The sequence below is a fragment of the Myotis yumanensis genome, unplaced genomic scaffold (assembly GCF_028538775.1).
Source record: "Myotis yumanensis isolate MYYU_CA2020_CCGP unplaced genomic scaffold, mMyoYum1.0.hap1 SCAF_16, whole genome shotgun sequence".
Taxonomy (NCBI): Eukaryota; Metazoa; Chordata; class Mammalia; order Chiroptera; family Vespertilionidae; genus Myotis; species Myotis yumanensis.
In genome coordinates this window covers 52,509,216-52,523,526 of record NW_027223767.1, presented here as the reverse complement: position 1 = coordinate 52,523,526, position 14,311 = coordinate 52,509,216, and the positions used below count along the sequence as shown (strand labels likewise).

At 62.4% G+C, this 14,311-nt stretch overlaps 1 protein-coding gene across 2 annotated transcripts in view; it reads right to left on the bottom strand.

The window, feature by feature from the left end:
• Positions 1-14,311, bottom strand: part of RPTOR (regulatory associated protein of MTOR complex 1) — a 75,827-nt gene that overhangs the window by 28,667 nt on the left and 32,849 nt on the right. For both annotated transcript variants that reach the window (XM_070393358.1, XM_070393359.1), the window contains exons 4-7: positions 10,345-10,503; positions 8,914-9,060; positions 7,909-8,084; positions 5,190-5,249 (exon numbers count right to left, since the gene is read on the bottom strand). In XM_070393358.1, the coding sequence (XP_070249459.1) occupies positions 5,190-5,249; positions 7,909-8,084; positions 8,914-9,060; positions 10,345-10,503 (542 nt within the window). The remainder of the gene's footprint in view (positions 1-5,189; positions 5,250-7,908; positions 8,085-8,913; positions 9,061-10,344; positions 10,504-14,311) is intronic.

The window sequence follows — 14,311 nt, the reverse complement described above, 5'->3', positions numbered from 1 at the left end:
CACGGGAGAGGCGTCACGAGGGCACAGCCACGAGGAAGTAACTGTGGCTCCAAAGCTGCTGTGGGGGTGCTGTGACGGCACGGGGCGCGCTTGCTCTCCGACCAAGGGACACGACACCCTCACGGTCACGCAGCGCGAGCAAGGACGCCTTCGATAGGAGGCAAGACCTCGGTGCGATGCTCAGGCGACGCTCGTCCGTCTGCACTGCGAGCCTGGCTCAGCCTCGCCCTCCTGCCGCGGAGCCCGGAGGCCGCAGGGGGTGGGGGGAGACAGGACGGCGCCCCTGAGGACAGACACCTGACCAAGGCCCGTCTCCAGACCTGCAGGCGCACAGCCCTGAGCAGCTCCCGTCCAGCCCGGGGCAGGACGCAGCCCCAGCTGCTCCCGGGCCACGTCAGGGTTGCTGTGCATTCAGGTGCGCTGTGAGTTCTGACTGTGACCATCGCCGGGATAAATGCACCCCCCCCCCCCCCCCCCCGTGAAGGTCCACTGGCCTTCACTGAGCTCCCCGGGAAAGTGTGGGCAGCCCGCCACCGACGCCTCGCAGACCTGGGCACGTTAACTCCCTCAGCAGCAGAGTTTGTTCCCCCGTCTGTACCAGAGCCTGAGGGACGTCCGGCCCCTGGAGCCGCCGTGTCACTGAGGCTGAGGCCGCAGGAACGGGCCGCGCGGACTGCTGGGCGCAGGGCACAGGGCGGCAGAGACGGAGGCCGGTCGCGTCCCGCTGTGTGGGCCTGGCCGCTCCGGCACCTCTGCCTGCCGCTTCCCAAGCCAACGCTACAAACTCCCTAAAGCGACTCCAGTGATAGAAGGTAAGACAATCGTCCAAGGGCCGTCATCTGAGGGCGACCGGACACACTGGCACCGACCACCCCTCCAGGGGTCCCTGTGCACAGCCAGGTCATTTCAGATGAGTCAACGTAACACTGTGCAGGCAGCGCTGCGTCCTTGTTATGTTAAAGCCTCCACAGCCCGGCCGGCTGGCTCAGGGCTGAGCGTCCACCTATGACCCAGGAGGTCAGGGTTCGATTCCCGGTTAGGGCCCAGGCCCAGGTTGTGGGCTCCATCCCCACTGTGGGGTGTGCAGGAGGCAGCCGAACAACGATTCTCTCATCATTGACGTTTCTATCCCTCCCTTTCCCTTCCTCTCTGAAATCAATAAAGATATATATTTTTTAAAAAGCTACAAAAAAACCAAAACACAAACAAAACCACAAATACACCGAGAGAAGGGCTGCACCCAGCACTACCCGTGATGCTTGCCTGGTGAGGACACGGTGACCCCAATTCTGTGGCCTCTCTGTACTGAGTGACATATCTATGCTGAAGACACTCCCAGCTGGGCAGCGGCCGGGAGGGGAGGGAGCGTCTCGAAGGAGCCCTGGGGGGTCTGTGTGCTGGGCCTATGCTCTCTATCCGCGACGCCGACACCAGCCCTGCACGCGTCCAGCGTGGACACGGCCGCGGTCAGCCCGGAGACAGCCCTGCACGCGTCCAGCGTGGACACGGCCGCGGTCAGCCCGGAGACAGCCCTGCACGCGTCCAGCGTGGACACGGCCGTGGTCAGCCCGGAGACAGCCCTGCACGCGTCCAGCGTGGACACGGCCGCGGTCAGCCCGGAGACAGCCCTGCACGCGTCCAGCGTGGACACGGCCGCGGTCAGCCCGGAGACAGCCCGAGGGGAGGGTGGGACCGCCGCCGCCAGCACATTTTCTGGAAACGTTTCTTCATTGGCGGACATTCTCCGGAACCAACCCAGCCACACGTGTCACTGCTTCTCGGGCCTCCTGCTCAAAGCCGTGCAGAACCGGCTCCGCATGTTCTCTGAGCCCGTCCCACAGGCCCCGCTACCGGCCTCGGGCTTCAGGGGAGGACAGTCGGAGCCCATTCAGCGCGCGGACCCGCGTCTCCGAGCGTGACGTGCGCACGGTGTGGGCGCTGCTGTTAGCAGGAGGGGCCTCTCCTCCCGCTGTCCGGGGCTGGGGGGGGCTGGGGGACGGCGCCTGTGGGCGAAGGCCAGGAGGAGGCAGCGAGGGAGCCTGGTGGGAAGTTCAGCTGCATTTGCTTGAGCAGGAAGCGCTCTGACTCTCATCACTGACTCAGACGCTCTGTGCAGTGCTGTGCCGCCCGCAGGGCTGCTGCCGGGCCGAGTAAGCTGCGTCCGGCGTGTCCTGGGCTCCCTCCTGGCGGTGGCAGCTGAGGTGACTCACCCTCCTCCCTCGGAGGCAACCAGACAGGCTGGGGAACCTTTTTGATGTCAGGGCAGGGCTGGCCAGGCCCGAGGGAAGCCCAGCCTTGAACCTGTGGTCCTGACGCAGGGCTGAGAGGCGGAGCAGCGGCCGGCAGGCTCCTGGCGGGAGGGCAGGGAGGGGAGGGGCTGCCGAGGAGACAGAACTGGGCATGAGCTGGAAACAACTCAGACCTCACGCCTCCAACCACCCTGAGGCTCGGTACGATGTCCATGTCCAGCTCGCAGCGTTCCCTGCCAGCCCAACGGGCCTTCCTGGCACTGACACCAGAGACACAGCCGACAGGAGGAGAGAGGATGAGGACTCGGACAGCGCGAGATCAGCTGTGACAGTAATTGCACTGGAGATGTCCACGGAATTAAACAAGAGGCTGGGACGCTGGCAGAGAGCTGGGGACTGTGAAAGTCTGCAAACCAGGATTTCAAGAACCTATGAATGCCGCGGATGAAGAAACCAGCAGGGGGCTGAGCAGCACCCCTGAGAGCCTGGAGAGGCAGGGGAGGGCTCGAGATGCGGAAGGGCCAGCAGGAGGAGAAGACGGGGCGTGGACAGGCAGTGCAGGGCCTCGGGGGACCCGAAGGGGAGGGCGGGGGGAGCAGCACTGGTCCTGGGTGCAGTGGCCGATGGAAAACCTCCAGGCACCGTGGCCTGGTCAGCTCGAGTGGCCATGACGCAATGCCCAGACTGGGCGGCTCAACCAACCGGAATCTATTTCTCAGAGTCTGGAGACCAGAGGTCCAAGGTCAGGTGCCAGAAAGGTGAGGGGCTGCCGAGGGCGCTCTGCCCAGCGAGCCAACGGCTGCCTTCTTGCCAGTGTCGTTGAGGAATCACGTGTGTAAGGAACATGCAGGGCAGGGATCGGTGTGTCGTGACTTAGAAATGGAGGGAGATGGAGACGCCAGGAAGTGGCTGCCGGCCCTTCCACGTCACACGCGGGGGCCACACAGCGACGCCTGGGAAACGGGCGGCTTCCCGGACCTTGAAATCTCAAGAAACCAGCCGGCCAGACACCCGACCAGGCAGACCTGGTGTCGCTCATTTTCTAAAACTCTTCCACGTGACGTTTCCCGAGGACACGCTGTGCTCAGCACCTGTGTGTGTGGAAGCCGCGTAGGCCGTCTGTTACCAGCCCCGCGCCGCTCACGACTCGGAGAGCTGGCACACGCCGCACTGGAGCCGCACGTCACACAGACACTCCTGAGAAGGAAGCAGGCGACTGGGGCGCGCAGCTCTGCACGCCAGGGAGCCGTCCGCGACCACTGCCAACGGTCCGCAGGCCCGCTCCTGTCTCCCGACGGGGTCGCTGCAGGATGGACAGGCTGCCCCGCACGCGGCTTTACCGGGGTCAGTCACAGCTGCCCCTGCCAGACCCGAATCGGGCGGCCCAGCACCCAGGGGGCCACGGCGCCGTCCCACAGAGCTGGGCGCTGTCAGCTCGCCGGCTCTGCGCCGACCCCGGCAATGCGAGCAGAAGGGTCGCCATGCCCACACTGGCCTCTGCCCCGGCCCAGGGCAGGCTGGTGGTTCCCATCCCCACGGCCCGTCTGCGTGTGCACGGAGCCCTGACGCACAGACACGGGGCGAGTCACACGCTGTCACACGGCCTCTGCGTGCACTTGAGTGTACAGAATTCTACATGCGTGCACTGCTTACAGGTCTCTACTCATATTTTGTTGGTTCTTCCTTTTAAGTTTACTTGCACATGCATTCTACGTGCCCTCATTATTGTAAAAATTTTTAAAAGGTGGGAAAATACAGCCACTTAACACGGCTCTTCCCCCTACCGACCAGGGACACAGCCTTCCCTCCTCCCCCCTGAGGTCCCGCAGCGCCTGCTCCGAAGGCTGCTCGGCATCCTGCTGCGCGGCTGGTCTCGTTTCCCACTCAGCCGAGTGGCTGCCGGCCCTTCCACGTCACACGCGGGGGCCACACAGCACGCCTCTGCGGGAGGAGTGTGCCGTGACGGAGCACGGGGTCCCTGTGGAGGGCTCGGGCGTGCGTTCTCGTATACGTCCCTGGCTCACGGGCAAGGCGCTGACCAGGGGAGGGACCCAGAGGCCGACTTGCTCATCCACCTCATTCAATAAACTCAGCCTCGACCCTGGCTGGTGTGGCTCAATGGATTGAGCGTCGGCCTGTGGACGGAAGGGTTCTGGTTCGATTCCGGTCAAGGGCACAGGCCCGGGTTGCAGGCTCGATCCCCAGGAGAGGTCGTGTAGGAGGCAGCCGATCCATGATTCTCTCTCATCATGGATGTTTCTCTCTCTCCCTCTTGCTTCCTTTCTGAAATCAATAAAAAATATATTAAAAAAACCAAACAACTCAGCCTTGGCTGTTTCACCACACGATTTTGCATGTAAAGACTTAGAAACGAGCTCTCCGTGCTAATCCTAGAAGCAGTCGGCCAGAGCAGCAGGGCTGAGAGCCACCACCTGCCCAACTCGGGATGCCACAGGCGAGGCGAACACACACACAGAAACCAGGTCAAGTGCAGGGTCACGAGATGCGTGTCAGACCCGAACCGGTTCCCAACCAGAAGTGGACGAGCCAACCCACTGACCAGAGGGACGGGCAGAGGCCACGCAACTCAAACGCGCCAGAGTTCACCTCCTGCCCGCACCTGGCATCTGCCTGAGACAGAACATGGGGCGGGGGGACGCGGGGAGTGGGGGGCCGGCCGACCCCGGCTCTGAACTGGTGCCGCAGGGAGCAGACGGGTTGCACGTGTAGTGTACCTCACTCAGCGTTGGAGGATTTTTAAACAATCAAAAGGATTTGGCTTTTTATTCTCTTTCTTTAAAGTGGCCCCACTGAGCGTGTCCTAGGCTGGTGCTGAGGTGCCATCCACACGCAGCCTCAACCGGAGAGCAGGATGCACGCGCAGGAAGTGCCTGAGAGGGAAGGGAGACCCGACCAGCCCGGCACTGTGGCCTCACTCACTTCTCGATCAGGTCCAGCGTGACTCCGGGCACCAGGCTGACGCACTTCTGCATGCAGAACCTGCGGGAGAGAGCAGAGCGTCGGTCACACGTGGCGGACACTCGACGGGAAGATGCCGCCACCCCCTGAATGTCCTCCTGGGGAGAGCCACAGCCCTGGGCCAAGCCCCGGCATCTCATGTCTTCCAGACAGTCGGTGCCCAAGCTTGCTGCCCTCTCCCATCGGTTCTCAGCCTGGTGCCCAGAGCAAGCCTTGTTGAGAGGAAGTGCTGGGTAAGTCATCGCACCTGCTGAGAGGGGGTGGCTCCTGGTGTGCAGGGGGGGGCGCAGGGCCTCCGCAGGCCTCGCAGGGCGGCTCCTGGCCGCCCCGCCCCGGCTCCCAGGCCCCGTTCCCCCTGGCCCACTCCCTGGGCGTTTTCTCATTGGCACCTAAGTCTTTGGTATATTTGGAATTTCTCTCATTGAGGTACGAGGTAGGGTTTTAGGTTTCTAATGGTTAGCCATGTGCCCCAAATCCTCAGTGTTGAGTAATGCCTTCCTTAGCTTCTGCACATCTCTCAGCTCCTCGCCGGGGACGCCCCCCCCCAACCCCCCGCCCTCTGGAGGCAGCCCCCTAACTGCCATGTGGGCCTGCACATTCGGTTCACGGCCCAAAGGCCACTGTGCTGAACACTCATGTTTCTGCTAACAGTTTCCCAACGCATTTTATTGGCTTTTTTGTGAAGTTGAAATCCAGATCATGCATAAACACTGCACGTCTGCCTTCTCTTAGAGCATGTGCACCTTTCATCCCGCTGCTCATCCAGCTGCTGGACTGACTACGCTTCCCAGGAGCCGGGTGACTGATCCAAGTTGGCCAACACCCTGGTGCAGCTCCCACTGCATTCAGGGCGCAGGGGAGGCTTGGCCGGGGGTGGGGGGGAGAGGAGGGGCGGGCTGCGGCCTAGAGAAAACCTCCCTCTTGCAAAGGGAGTTTGCTTCTATTCTTGTAGGTTTTTATTAAAATTCATTTTCAATTTTATCAAATAACTGTCCTCCGTCCTCCTATTACGATGATGAATTACATTAATAGGCAGCCTAATAGGACGGCGTCGCGCCTCTGGAACGACTCCGGCGCGGAGCTAATTGTTCTCGCTGTGCTGCAGGCTCCCTGCCGATGCTTCGTTCTGAACCCATCTGCGGTGTGTGTGTGTGTGTGTGTGTGTGTGTGCCGCTGTGTGTGTCTCCCTCTATTTGTGTGTCTGTGGATTTGTCCACTTGTGTGCCTCTGTATGTGTTTGTGTGTATTTGCACATGTGTGTGCCTGTGGGCGGTGCTTCTGCTGTCCCATAAAGGACCCTCTTTCTCTCCTTCCCTCTGCCCTTCCTCCTGCGCTGTGCCCTAGGCCTGCCCTCCCCCTCCCCCATCTCCCTTGCTACCCCCTCCGCAGTGGCTACAGCTCTCCCCAAGGTTCCCTGGGTTTCTGACGTTGCTGTTGGGGGATTCCCCGCAGGAACATCAACCCTGCGCTCCCGGTGGCGCCCTGGGCCGCCTGCTGCCATGAGTCAGGTTTGCACGCCCACTTTCCGAAGGAGCTCTGCGACACAACACGCCATTCATCTCAACTGAGTGCGTGTCGGGAGACGGGACACCGTCTGGTTTGGGAGAAAAACGACTTTCCTCAAGGCGGGCGTGGGCAGGGTACAGAACCCGACAGACTGAAGTCACCGGAAGCCATCTTGGGGCTCAGCAGAAGGGCCAGGCCACGCGGGCCACCCTGTGGAGACCTCCAGAGAAAACCATTTCCCTGTTAGCCCCATCGCTCCTGCGGCCGGAGCCCAAGCTATGACGTCACCACAGGGAAAACCTAGGACAACTTTGTCCTCTGTCTGCACCACTCTCGGCCAAGGCCCAGACCTCTCTGTCCTCAGACACGGCAGGGCCGAGGCAGGAGGGTTCACAGCGCAGAGTGGGGGCGAAGGAGGGGGTGCACAGAGCATGTCCTCCCACAGAGACACTGCCTTTTAGGAAACGCTGGAGTACAAACCATTAGCCCCACACCGAGAAGCTGTGGGGATTCATGTCCCAAGGTCATTCTGATTCTCGGTGAGTCACCAAGAAAACCCACAAGGCAAACATCGGGGCGAGGGTTTGAGATGAGACACACGACACCATGCTGGCAGGGCCCGCACCCCTGCCCTGCGGGGTCTGCACGCTGCCACCTCTCGCTGGGCGAACCCAGGAGCAATTTTCTGTGCTGATAGGATACGGCAACATGGGCCATGAATATTTAAACTCTTTCGAATTCCTCAGGGTAATGGGAAGTTTCCCACCGCGGTCCATCCATCATCCATCGTGTGCCTGGCAGACAGCGCGATTGTGTGCTGCGGGCCGAGAGGCGTCACCCGGCCACGGCGCCCCTCATGCTGGGGGCCAGGTTACCTTCGGAAGCACAAGTGCTCCATGTGCATTTAAAATGGAATTCTGCCACTCAACCGAAGACCAAGAAAAAAACAAATGGAAGATGTACTGTGGGTTCTCACACTACATTGACATTCGTGGGGGGTGAGGGCACCAGTTATGGGAAGAGCAAGGCATTTGCTCGTTTCAGAATTACTCAAGGTTTCACTCTCTGGTCATTAGAAAGATGGAGGCAAAAATGAAAAAAATCAGAAAACAATGGCCTCTTGAGCCTCGGTTGGCGGGGGAGGGGGCGGCAGAGGCGAGCGGAGCCCACTTACCAGCGCAGCGCGATTTTGATGGGGGTGGTGAGGCAGGAGGTGAACAGGTCGGCCGGGAGGTCAGGGATCATGGGAAGGAGCTCGCTGGCCTCGCAGGCGGCCAGCTGGATGCAGTTCTTCATGGACGGGGGCAGGGGCATCTGGGCCAGAGGGTGGTTGGGGTTGATGGCCGCGACCTGCGGAGAACACGAAGGAAGACTGACGTGTTGTTGTGTCCGACCGGGAGTCTCTTAACATAGTTCCCTGTTGAAGAAGGTGCCCCCCACCTGCCAACCGCCCCTCTTACCTTGCCTCCCGCCCCCAGTGTGCAGCCCCGCCCCCGGCACACAGCCCCGCCCCCGGTACTCAGTCCCACCTCCAGGACGGAGCCACACCCCCAGCGTGCGGGACCAATTATGGCTCGCAGCCCCCCCCCCACCCCACCCCCTACTCAGTCCCGCCTCCAGGACGGAGCCCCACCCCCAGCGTGCGGGACCAATTATGGCTCGCAGCCCCGCCCCCGCATGCAGCCCCGCCCCCACATGCAGCCCCGCCCTGGCACGCAGCCCCGCCCCCGGCACGCAGCCCCGCCCCGGCACGCAGCCCCGCCCCCGGCACGCAGCCCCGCCCTGGCACGCAGCCCCGCCCCGGCACGCAGCCCCGCCCCCACATGCAGCCCCGCCCCGACAAGCAGCCCCGCCCCCGGCTCGCAGCCCCGCCCCGGCACGCAGCCCCGCCCCCACATGCAGCCCCGCCCTGGCACGCAGCCCCGCCCTGGCACGCAGCCCCGCCCTGGCACGCAGCCCCGCCCCGGCATGCAGCCCCGCCCCGGCACACAGCCCCGCCCCGGCACGCAGCCCCGCCCCCACATGCAGCCCCTCCACAGCGCGCAGCCCCGCCCTGGCACGCAGCCCCGCCCCGGCATGCAGCCCCGCCCCGGCACGCAGCCCCGCCCCGGCACGCAGCCCCGCCCCGGCACGCAGCCCCGCCCCCGGCATGCAGCCCCGCCCCGGCACGCGGCCTCACTTCCAGCTCCTGCTCCCTCTGCAGGGCGAACTGGCGGAAGGACTTGACGATGAGGCCGGCGTTGGAGCAGTCATAGACGAAGATCGACGGGCTGCCCATCCACGTCTGCAAGTCGTAGATCGACAGCGGGATGTACTGCGTGTAGTTCTGGAAACAAAACACAGCACGTGGGTGACGCACAGCCGACGGCCACACGGCCACACGGCCTGTCCTGCCCGGTGCACCAAGGGGGGCATCGCCAACAGGGTCCCAGGACCCCAGGTGGCCGCCTCGCCTGTCCTAGGCACCTAGTTTGCGGGGAGAGCGGGAAGCGGCGTGAGGTGCAGGCGAGCGCGGCTCCCTCGGACGCCAGGACCCTTCCCGAATGCGCACGCGCTGGACACGGAGCTCCGCTCGCAGCGGGACCAGGGACCACACCACAGTCCTGGCCCCCGGTCTGAACAACCCCTGGGCAGCGCCGATAGGTAAGCACCTCCCCAGGGACGACTCCACACAGCAGTTACGTGTTTTCTAATAGCAAGGTCAGTGCTGATAACAGGACTGGACGCATCCATCGCCCGGGCTGAGCCACATACGTGCCCCACTGGCTGGGCGAACCTCATCCTCAGGGGCATGGAGCACAGCCTCTGATCGTGGAATGTGAGATACAGGGTAGCGGGGAAATCCTCCAATATTTGGAGATTAAATAACATGCGTGACAACAAAGAGATCACGGGAAAGCAAAAACCGTTGGAACAGGACAAAGTGAAAATAGGACGGGCTGAAACTTGACCAGAGCTGTGCTTGCAGGAAAAGGCACAGCCTTAGGTCCTTCTGAGAAAGGAAGAAAGGCTAAAGCTAAGATCTAAATTCCTGCCTTAAGAAGCCAGACAATGAGCAGTTAAACTGAAGTAAATAGAAGGGAGGAGATAAAGAGGATGAAGCGGTGAAAGAGAGAATAGCTGGTAGAGAAAGTTAACGTTGCTAAGATTTGTGTTTTTAAAAGATCGGTAAAGTGGGCAAGGCTCTAGCTAGAGAGAGTGAGAATAAAAAGACACGTCAGTCAACACGTTTCAATCAACACGGGCCCTACAGGCACCGAAAAGGTAAGGACACAGCCACCATTTTATGCCAAACTTTTAAAAAGTCAAATTAGATGGAAAATGCCTTAAAAATACAACTTACCAGAAGCAACCCAGAAAGAAACAGGAAGCCTGAACAGCCCCGTGCCCCTCACAGAAAAACGCCAGCCAGGAGCCTCCCTACCAGGAGCCCAGCAGGAGCCGGCCCTGGGGCAGGGCTGGGCTGCGGGCTGGGGACACGCCAGTTCCCCGGTGTGTCCGCCCGGCAGGTGCTCCCTGAGGCTGCCCGGAGCCCTGGGCTCGTGTCTGCCCCCAGCGGGTGCTCCCTGAGGCTGCCGGGGGCCCCGGGCTCGTGTCTGGCTGCGCTCACCTTGTTGAAGACCCAGATCTCCCCGTTCACTGTGGGCCGGGGCACCCCGTGGCCGTTGTAGTGGAAGAGGACCCGCTCCTCCTTGGCGTTCCGGCGCAGCGACGTGCACAGCTTCTTCACCTCGTCCACGGTGGGGTCGAGGCTCTGCTTGTACCGCGCCTGTCACAGAAGAAGATTCAGAAACGTAACTGGGTTTGCGGGAGCACCCAGACGGCCCCCCTCCAAGCCTGCACTGAAGAGCCGCGTGGCCCAGAAAGTGGCCCAAGTCTGTTTCAGCCAAACACCCAGCCACTACTCGTGACCGGTGCCCACCCGGATTTAGATGTTTCTTAGCATCGGGCGCCGCGGTGGCCAGACAGCGCAGCAAACCCCGCTCCAGCGAGGCCGCCACTTTGGTCTGCGTGTGAGTGAGAACAAACACCCGGGCATGGTGATGGGCGCTTTTTAAAAAGCGTTGACTCGAGGTGGCTCCGTGGCGCAATGGATAGTGCATTGGACTTCTTAAAAAGCGTTGACTCAAGGGTGCAGAGGAGCACGCCAGCACCGTGAGCCACACCATGAGCCCAGGGTGGGCGCCGCGCTGAGCCGGCTCTGGCTGCGCTGGCCCCAGCATGAAGGGCCAGGACACACGGGGGGCTCCTGGAGGGAACGGGAAGATGGGAGGCTGAGTCACAGAATAATGTTAACGGCATAAAAGGGTCTGGATTCCCATTCATTTTCCTTGTGGGCACAAGAAAACCACCAGCACTCTTACTACTACCAAGAACAGCAACAGGGGCCACCCTGGAGGGAAGCCCAGTTCATGGACCCGGTGGCTCTCCAGCAACCTCCCCAGAGCGCCCCTCGGAGGGCCGGCGGCGTGTGACCTCAGAAACACTGCTGACGCTGAGCAGAGCCGCCCCACACCCAGGCCCTCCCCGCGGTGTGAGAACAGCCGGAGAGCAGTGCAGACGCGCATCCACGCCACCCACTGAAGACGTCTCCCCTGCGGCCTCGACCAGGAGCAGGGAGCGCTGGGGGAGCAGCTTCCAGAGCCCGAGAAAGGGCAGCAGGGAAAAGGGCCCAAACAGAACCTAGGGGCTGGCTGGCCCCCCAGGCGGCAGCTCCTGGTATCGGAGTCCACTGCCCGGTCCACACGCTGCTGGCGCTCGGCCTGAGGCTCCCCTGCAGGGAGGTCCAGCCCTGGCCTGCCAGGCGCAGCCTCCGAGGCACATCCTGAACAGGAGTGCTCCCCCCGGGCCACGGGCCACACCACTCAGGGACGGCAGTGAAACGGGGACCGTGGCTCCGTGAAGGTCTCTGCTGTGGGCCGCTGAGAGGACAGCCTGTTTCCTTACTGAGCGCCCCGAAAGGACGCGTTAACGGGCTGGCGCGAGAGGCGCTGCGGAGATCAGGAATGTGCCTCCTGGGGCTCTGTGGGAATTAATTAATATTTTTAAGGCTCTGAAATGAGCAGCAGTAAATTGAATGTCAGCACACGGCCGAGGCTGCGTGGGAGCGGGGAGGCCGGGGTAATGCCCCACAGCTGAGGGCGAGTGGCAGGAGCTGTGACCTGTCGGGATTTATGAGCACGTGAGCTGCGCGGGAACGACACAGCGAGTCTGAGGCACTGCCCATGGTGCCGGGCATTGCTCCTTGGGGCCCAGAGCCCAAACGTCATAAAACCTGTGCACGGAATTTCCGGGGAGGCAGCAGAGGAGAATAAAGGAATGAGCAGGGAAGGAGGCGGCAGAGAAGGAGCTGAGGAAGGCTGCCCGCGGCGTCCTCCCACCCCGGGATGACCAGGTGTCAGAGCCCTGGGCAGGACCACGGGGTCAGAACGCAGACTGAGCTGCCAGAAACCGAGTGCCAGCAGACCAGGCAGCTCCCAACCCTCGCCCTCTGCAGGAACCTGCGACAGAAGCCCGCCTGCATAAGCGCTTCTGCAGGCCTAGCTGCAAGGGAGTCTGGGAGGTGGCTCTGGGGTGTGCAGAGACACACAGGCACTAAGTGAGCCGCCCAGCATACTCCAGAGCTGCAGGACCTCTTTCTGTCATCGACACCCACCTGCCCTTCACAAAACAGGGCGCAGGAAGTGACATCTGACACTTAAAACGCCGTTCTGAGCTTGCTCAGCACGTTCGAGGCTCTGGCCGAAATACAGAGCCACTGCGGTCCTCGGACCACAGAACCCCCTCCCACAGTCCCCAGGCGGCCACTCTGCACAAGGAACATCGACAGAAAGGGCCAGGGAAATGGGTGACAGGTAGAGGCTGCCAAGGGTTCAAACAGAAGAGAAACAGAACCGTTTGAGGAGCACCACGCCCCTCACCGTCTCACCTTTACATACACGAGGAGGCTTCAGCCTCCAGCTGCCCGCCACCATCAGTGCAGGGGTGCGCAGGGCAGGGGTGCTCAGTGCAGGGGGTGCTCAGTGCAGGGGGCGCTCAGGGCAGGGGGCACACAGGGCAGGGGGCGCACAGGGCAGGGGGCGCTCAGGGCAGGGGCGCGCAGGGTAGGGGGCGCGCAGGGCAGGGGGCGCGCAGTGCAGGGGGCCCACAGAAATGTCCCTGAGCCCACAGCCCAGGCACGTGCCCTGCTGGGAACTGAACCATGACCTCCTGGTTCACAGGTCGTCGCTTAACAACCGCTGAGCCACACCAGCCAGGCTAATCCCCATCTTTAATGTCTCCAGCTGACCGGATGGAGGGAGAGGGGACAAGGTCTTCTCAAGGTTAGACCAGGGAGAAGGAATGAGTCATAAGAAGGGGGCGCGCAGGGCAGGGGTGCGCAGGGCAAGGGGCGTGCAGGGCAGGGGGCGTGCAGTGCAGGGGCGCGCAGTGCAGGGGCGCGCAGTGCAGGGGGTGCTCAGGGCAGGGGGTGTGCAGGGCAGGGGGTGTGCAGTGCAGGCGCACGGCAGGGCCGCCCAGCGTGTGGCATGAGGGGTGAGGGCGGATGCGTCTGCTGGCGCTGTGCCCTGGTTCTCCTTTGTGCTGCCCTCTTGTGAATCCTTTTCCAGCAACATGAGGGGCGACTATGGCCAGGAGGCCAGGACCCTGGGGACAGAGCCTACGGAGCCACCGCCACCTCCACCCAAAGGCCATAACCAGCCCCCCGAGCCCCAGTGAGAGCTGGCCTGCTCCTCACAGCTCACAGGATGACGGCTCCCTCCGCTTCACAGGCGAGCAGGTGGTAGGACAGGAGCTGGGAAGGACTGAGTTTGCCTGGGCAACCTTAGCCTCCACCTGGGGACGGGACCGGCAGCGCTCGCTGAGGCGGGTCTGGGCCCTGCGCTCCACAAGGGCAGGACCTGTTTGGCTTCACTCGGCGTCTGGCTCAGCACAGGCCCGGTAAACACCGTGACGAGTGCCTGCGCCAACCAACCATCCACCCACACCACCTGCCTGCAGGCCCCGGGGCTCCGCCAGCAGGCGGCATCTTGCTTTCATCCACGGCAGCCAGCGAAGAGCTTCCTGTGCGAAGCGCTCCGTCGCGCCTGCTGCCTGAGCCACGCAGAAGCGCTTCCCGCTCCCGCCTCCAGGACACAGTATGGCCAGCGTGGGACGGGCAGGCACCTCGCTTACACTCAGCCACGCTTGCTCATCCCGCCTTCAACGTCTCCGCAGGCGGAGGGGACAAGGGTGTTCGGATCCCCGTCTTTTAAAATACACATTTTTTTTTATTGATTTCAGAGAGGAAGGGAGGGAGAGAGAGAGGAACATTAGTGATGAGAGGGAGTCACGGATCAGCTGCCTCCTGCACACTGCCCACCGGGGATTGAGCCCACAGCCCAGGCACGTGCCCTGCTGGGAACTGAACCATGACCTCCTGGTTCACAGGTCGTCGCTTAACAACCGCTGAGCCACACCAGCCAGGCTAATCCCCATCTTTAATGTCTCCAGCTGACCGGATGGAGGGAGAGGGGACAAGGTCTTCTCAAGGTTAGACCAGGGAGAAGGAATGAGTCATAAAAATACTCTGTTTTCAC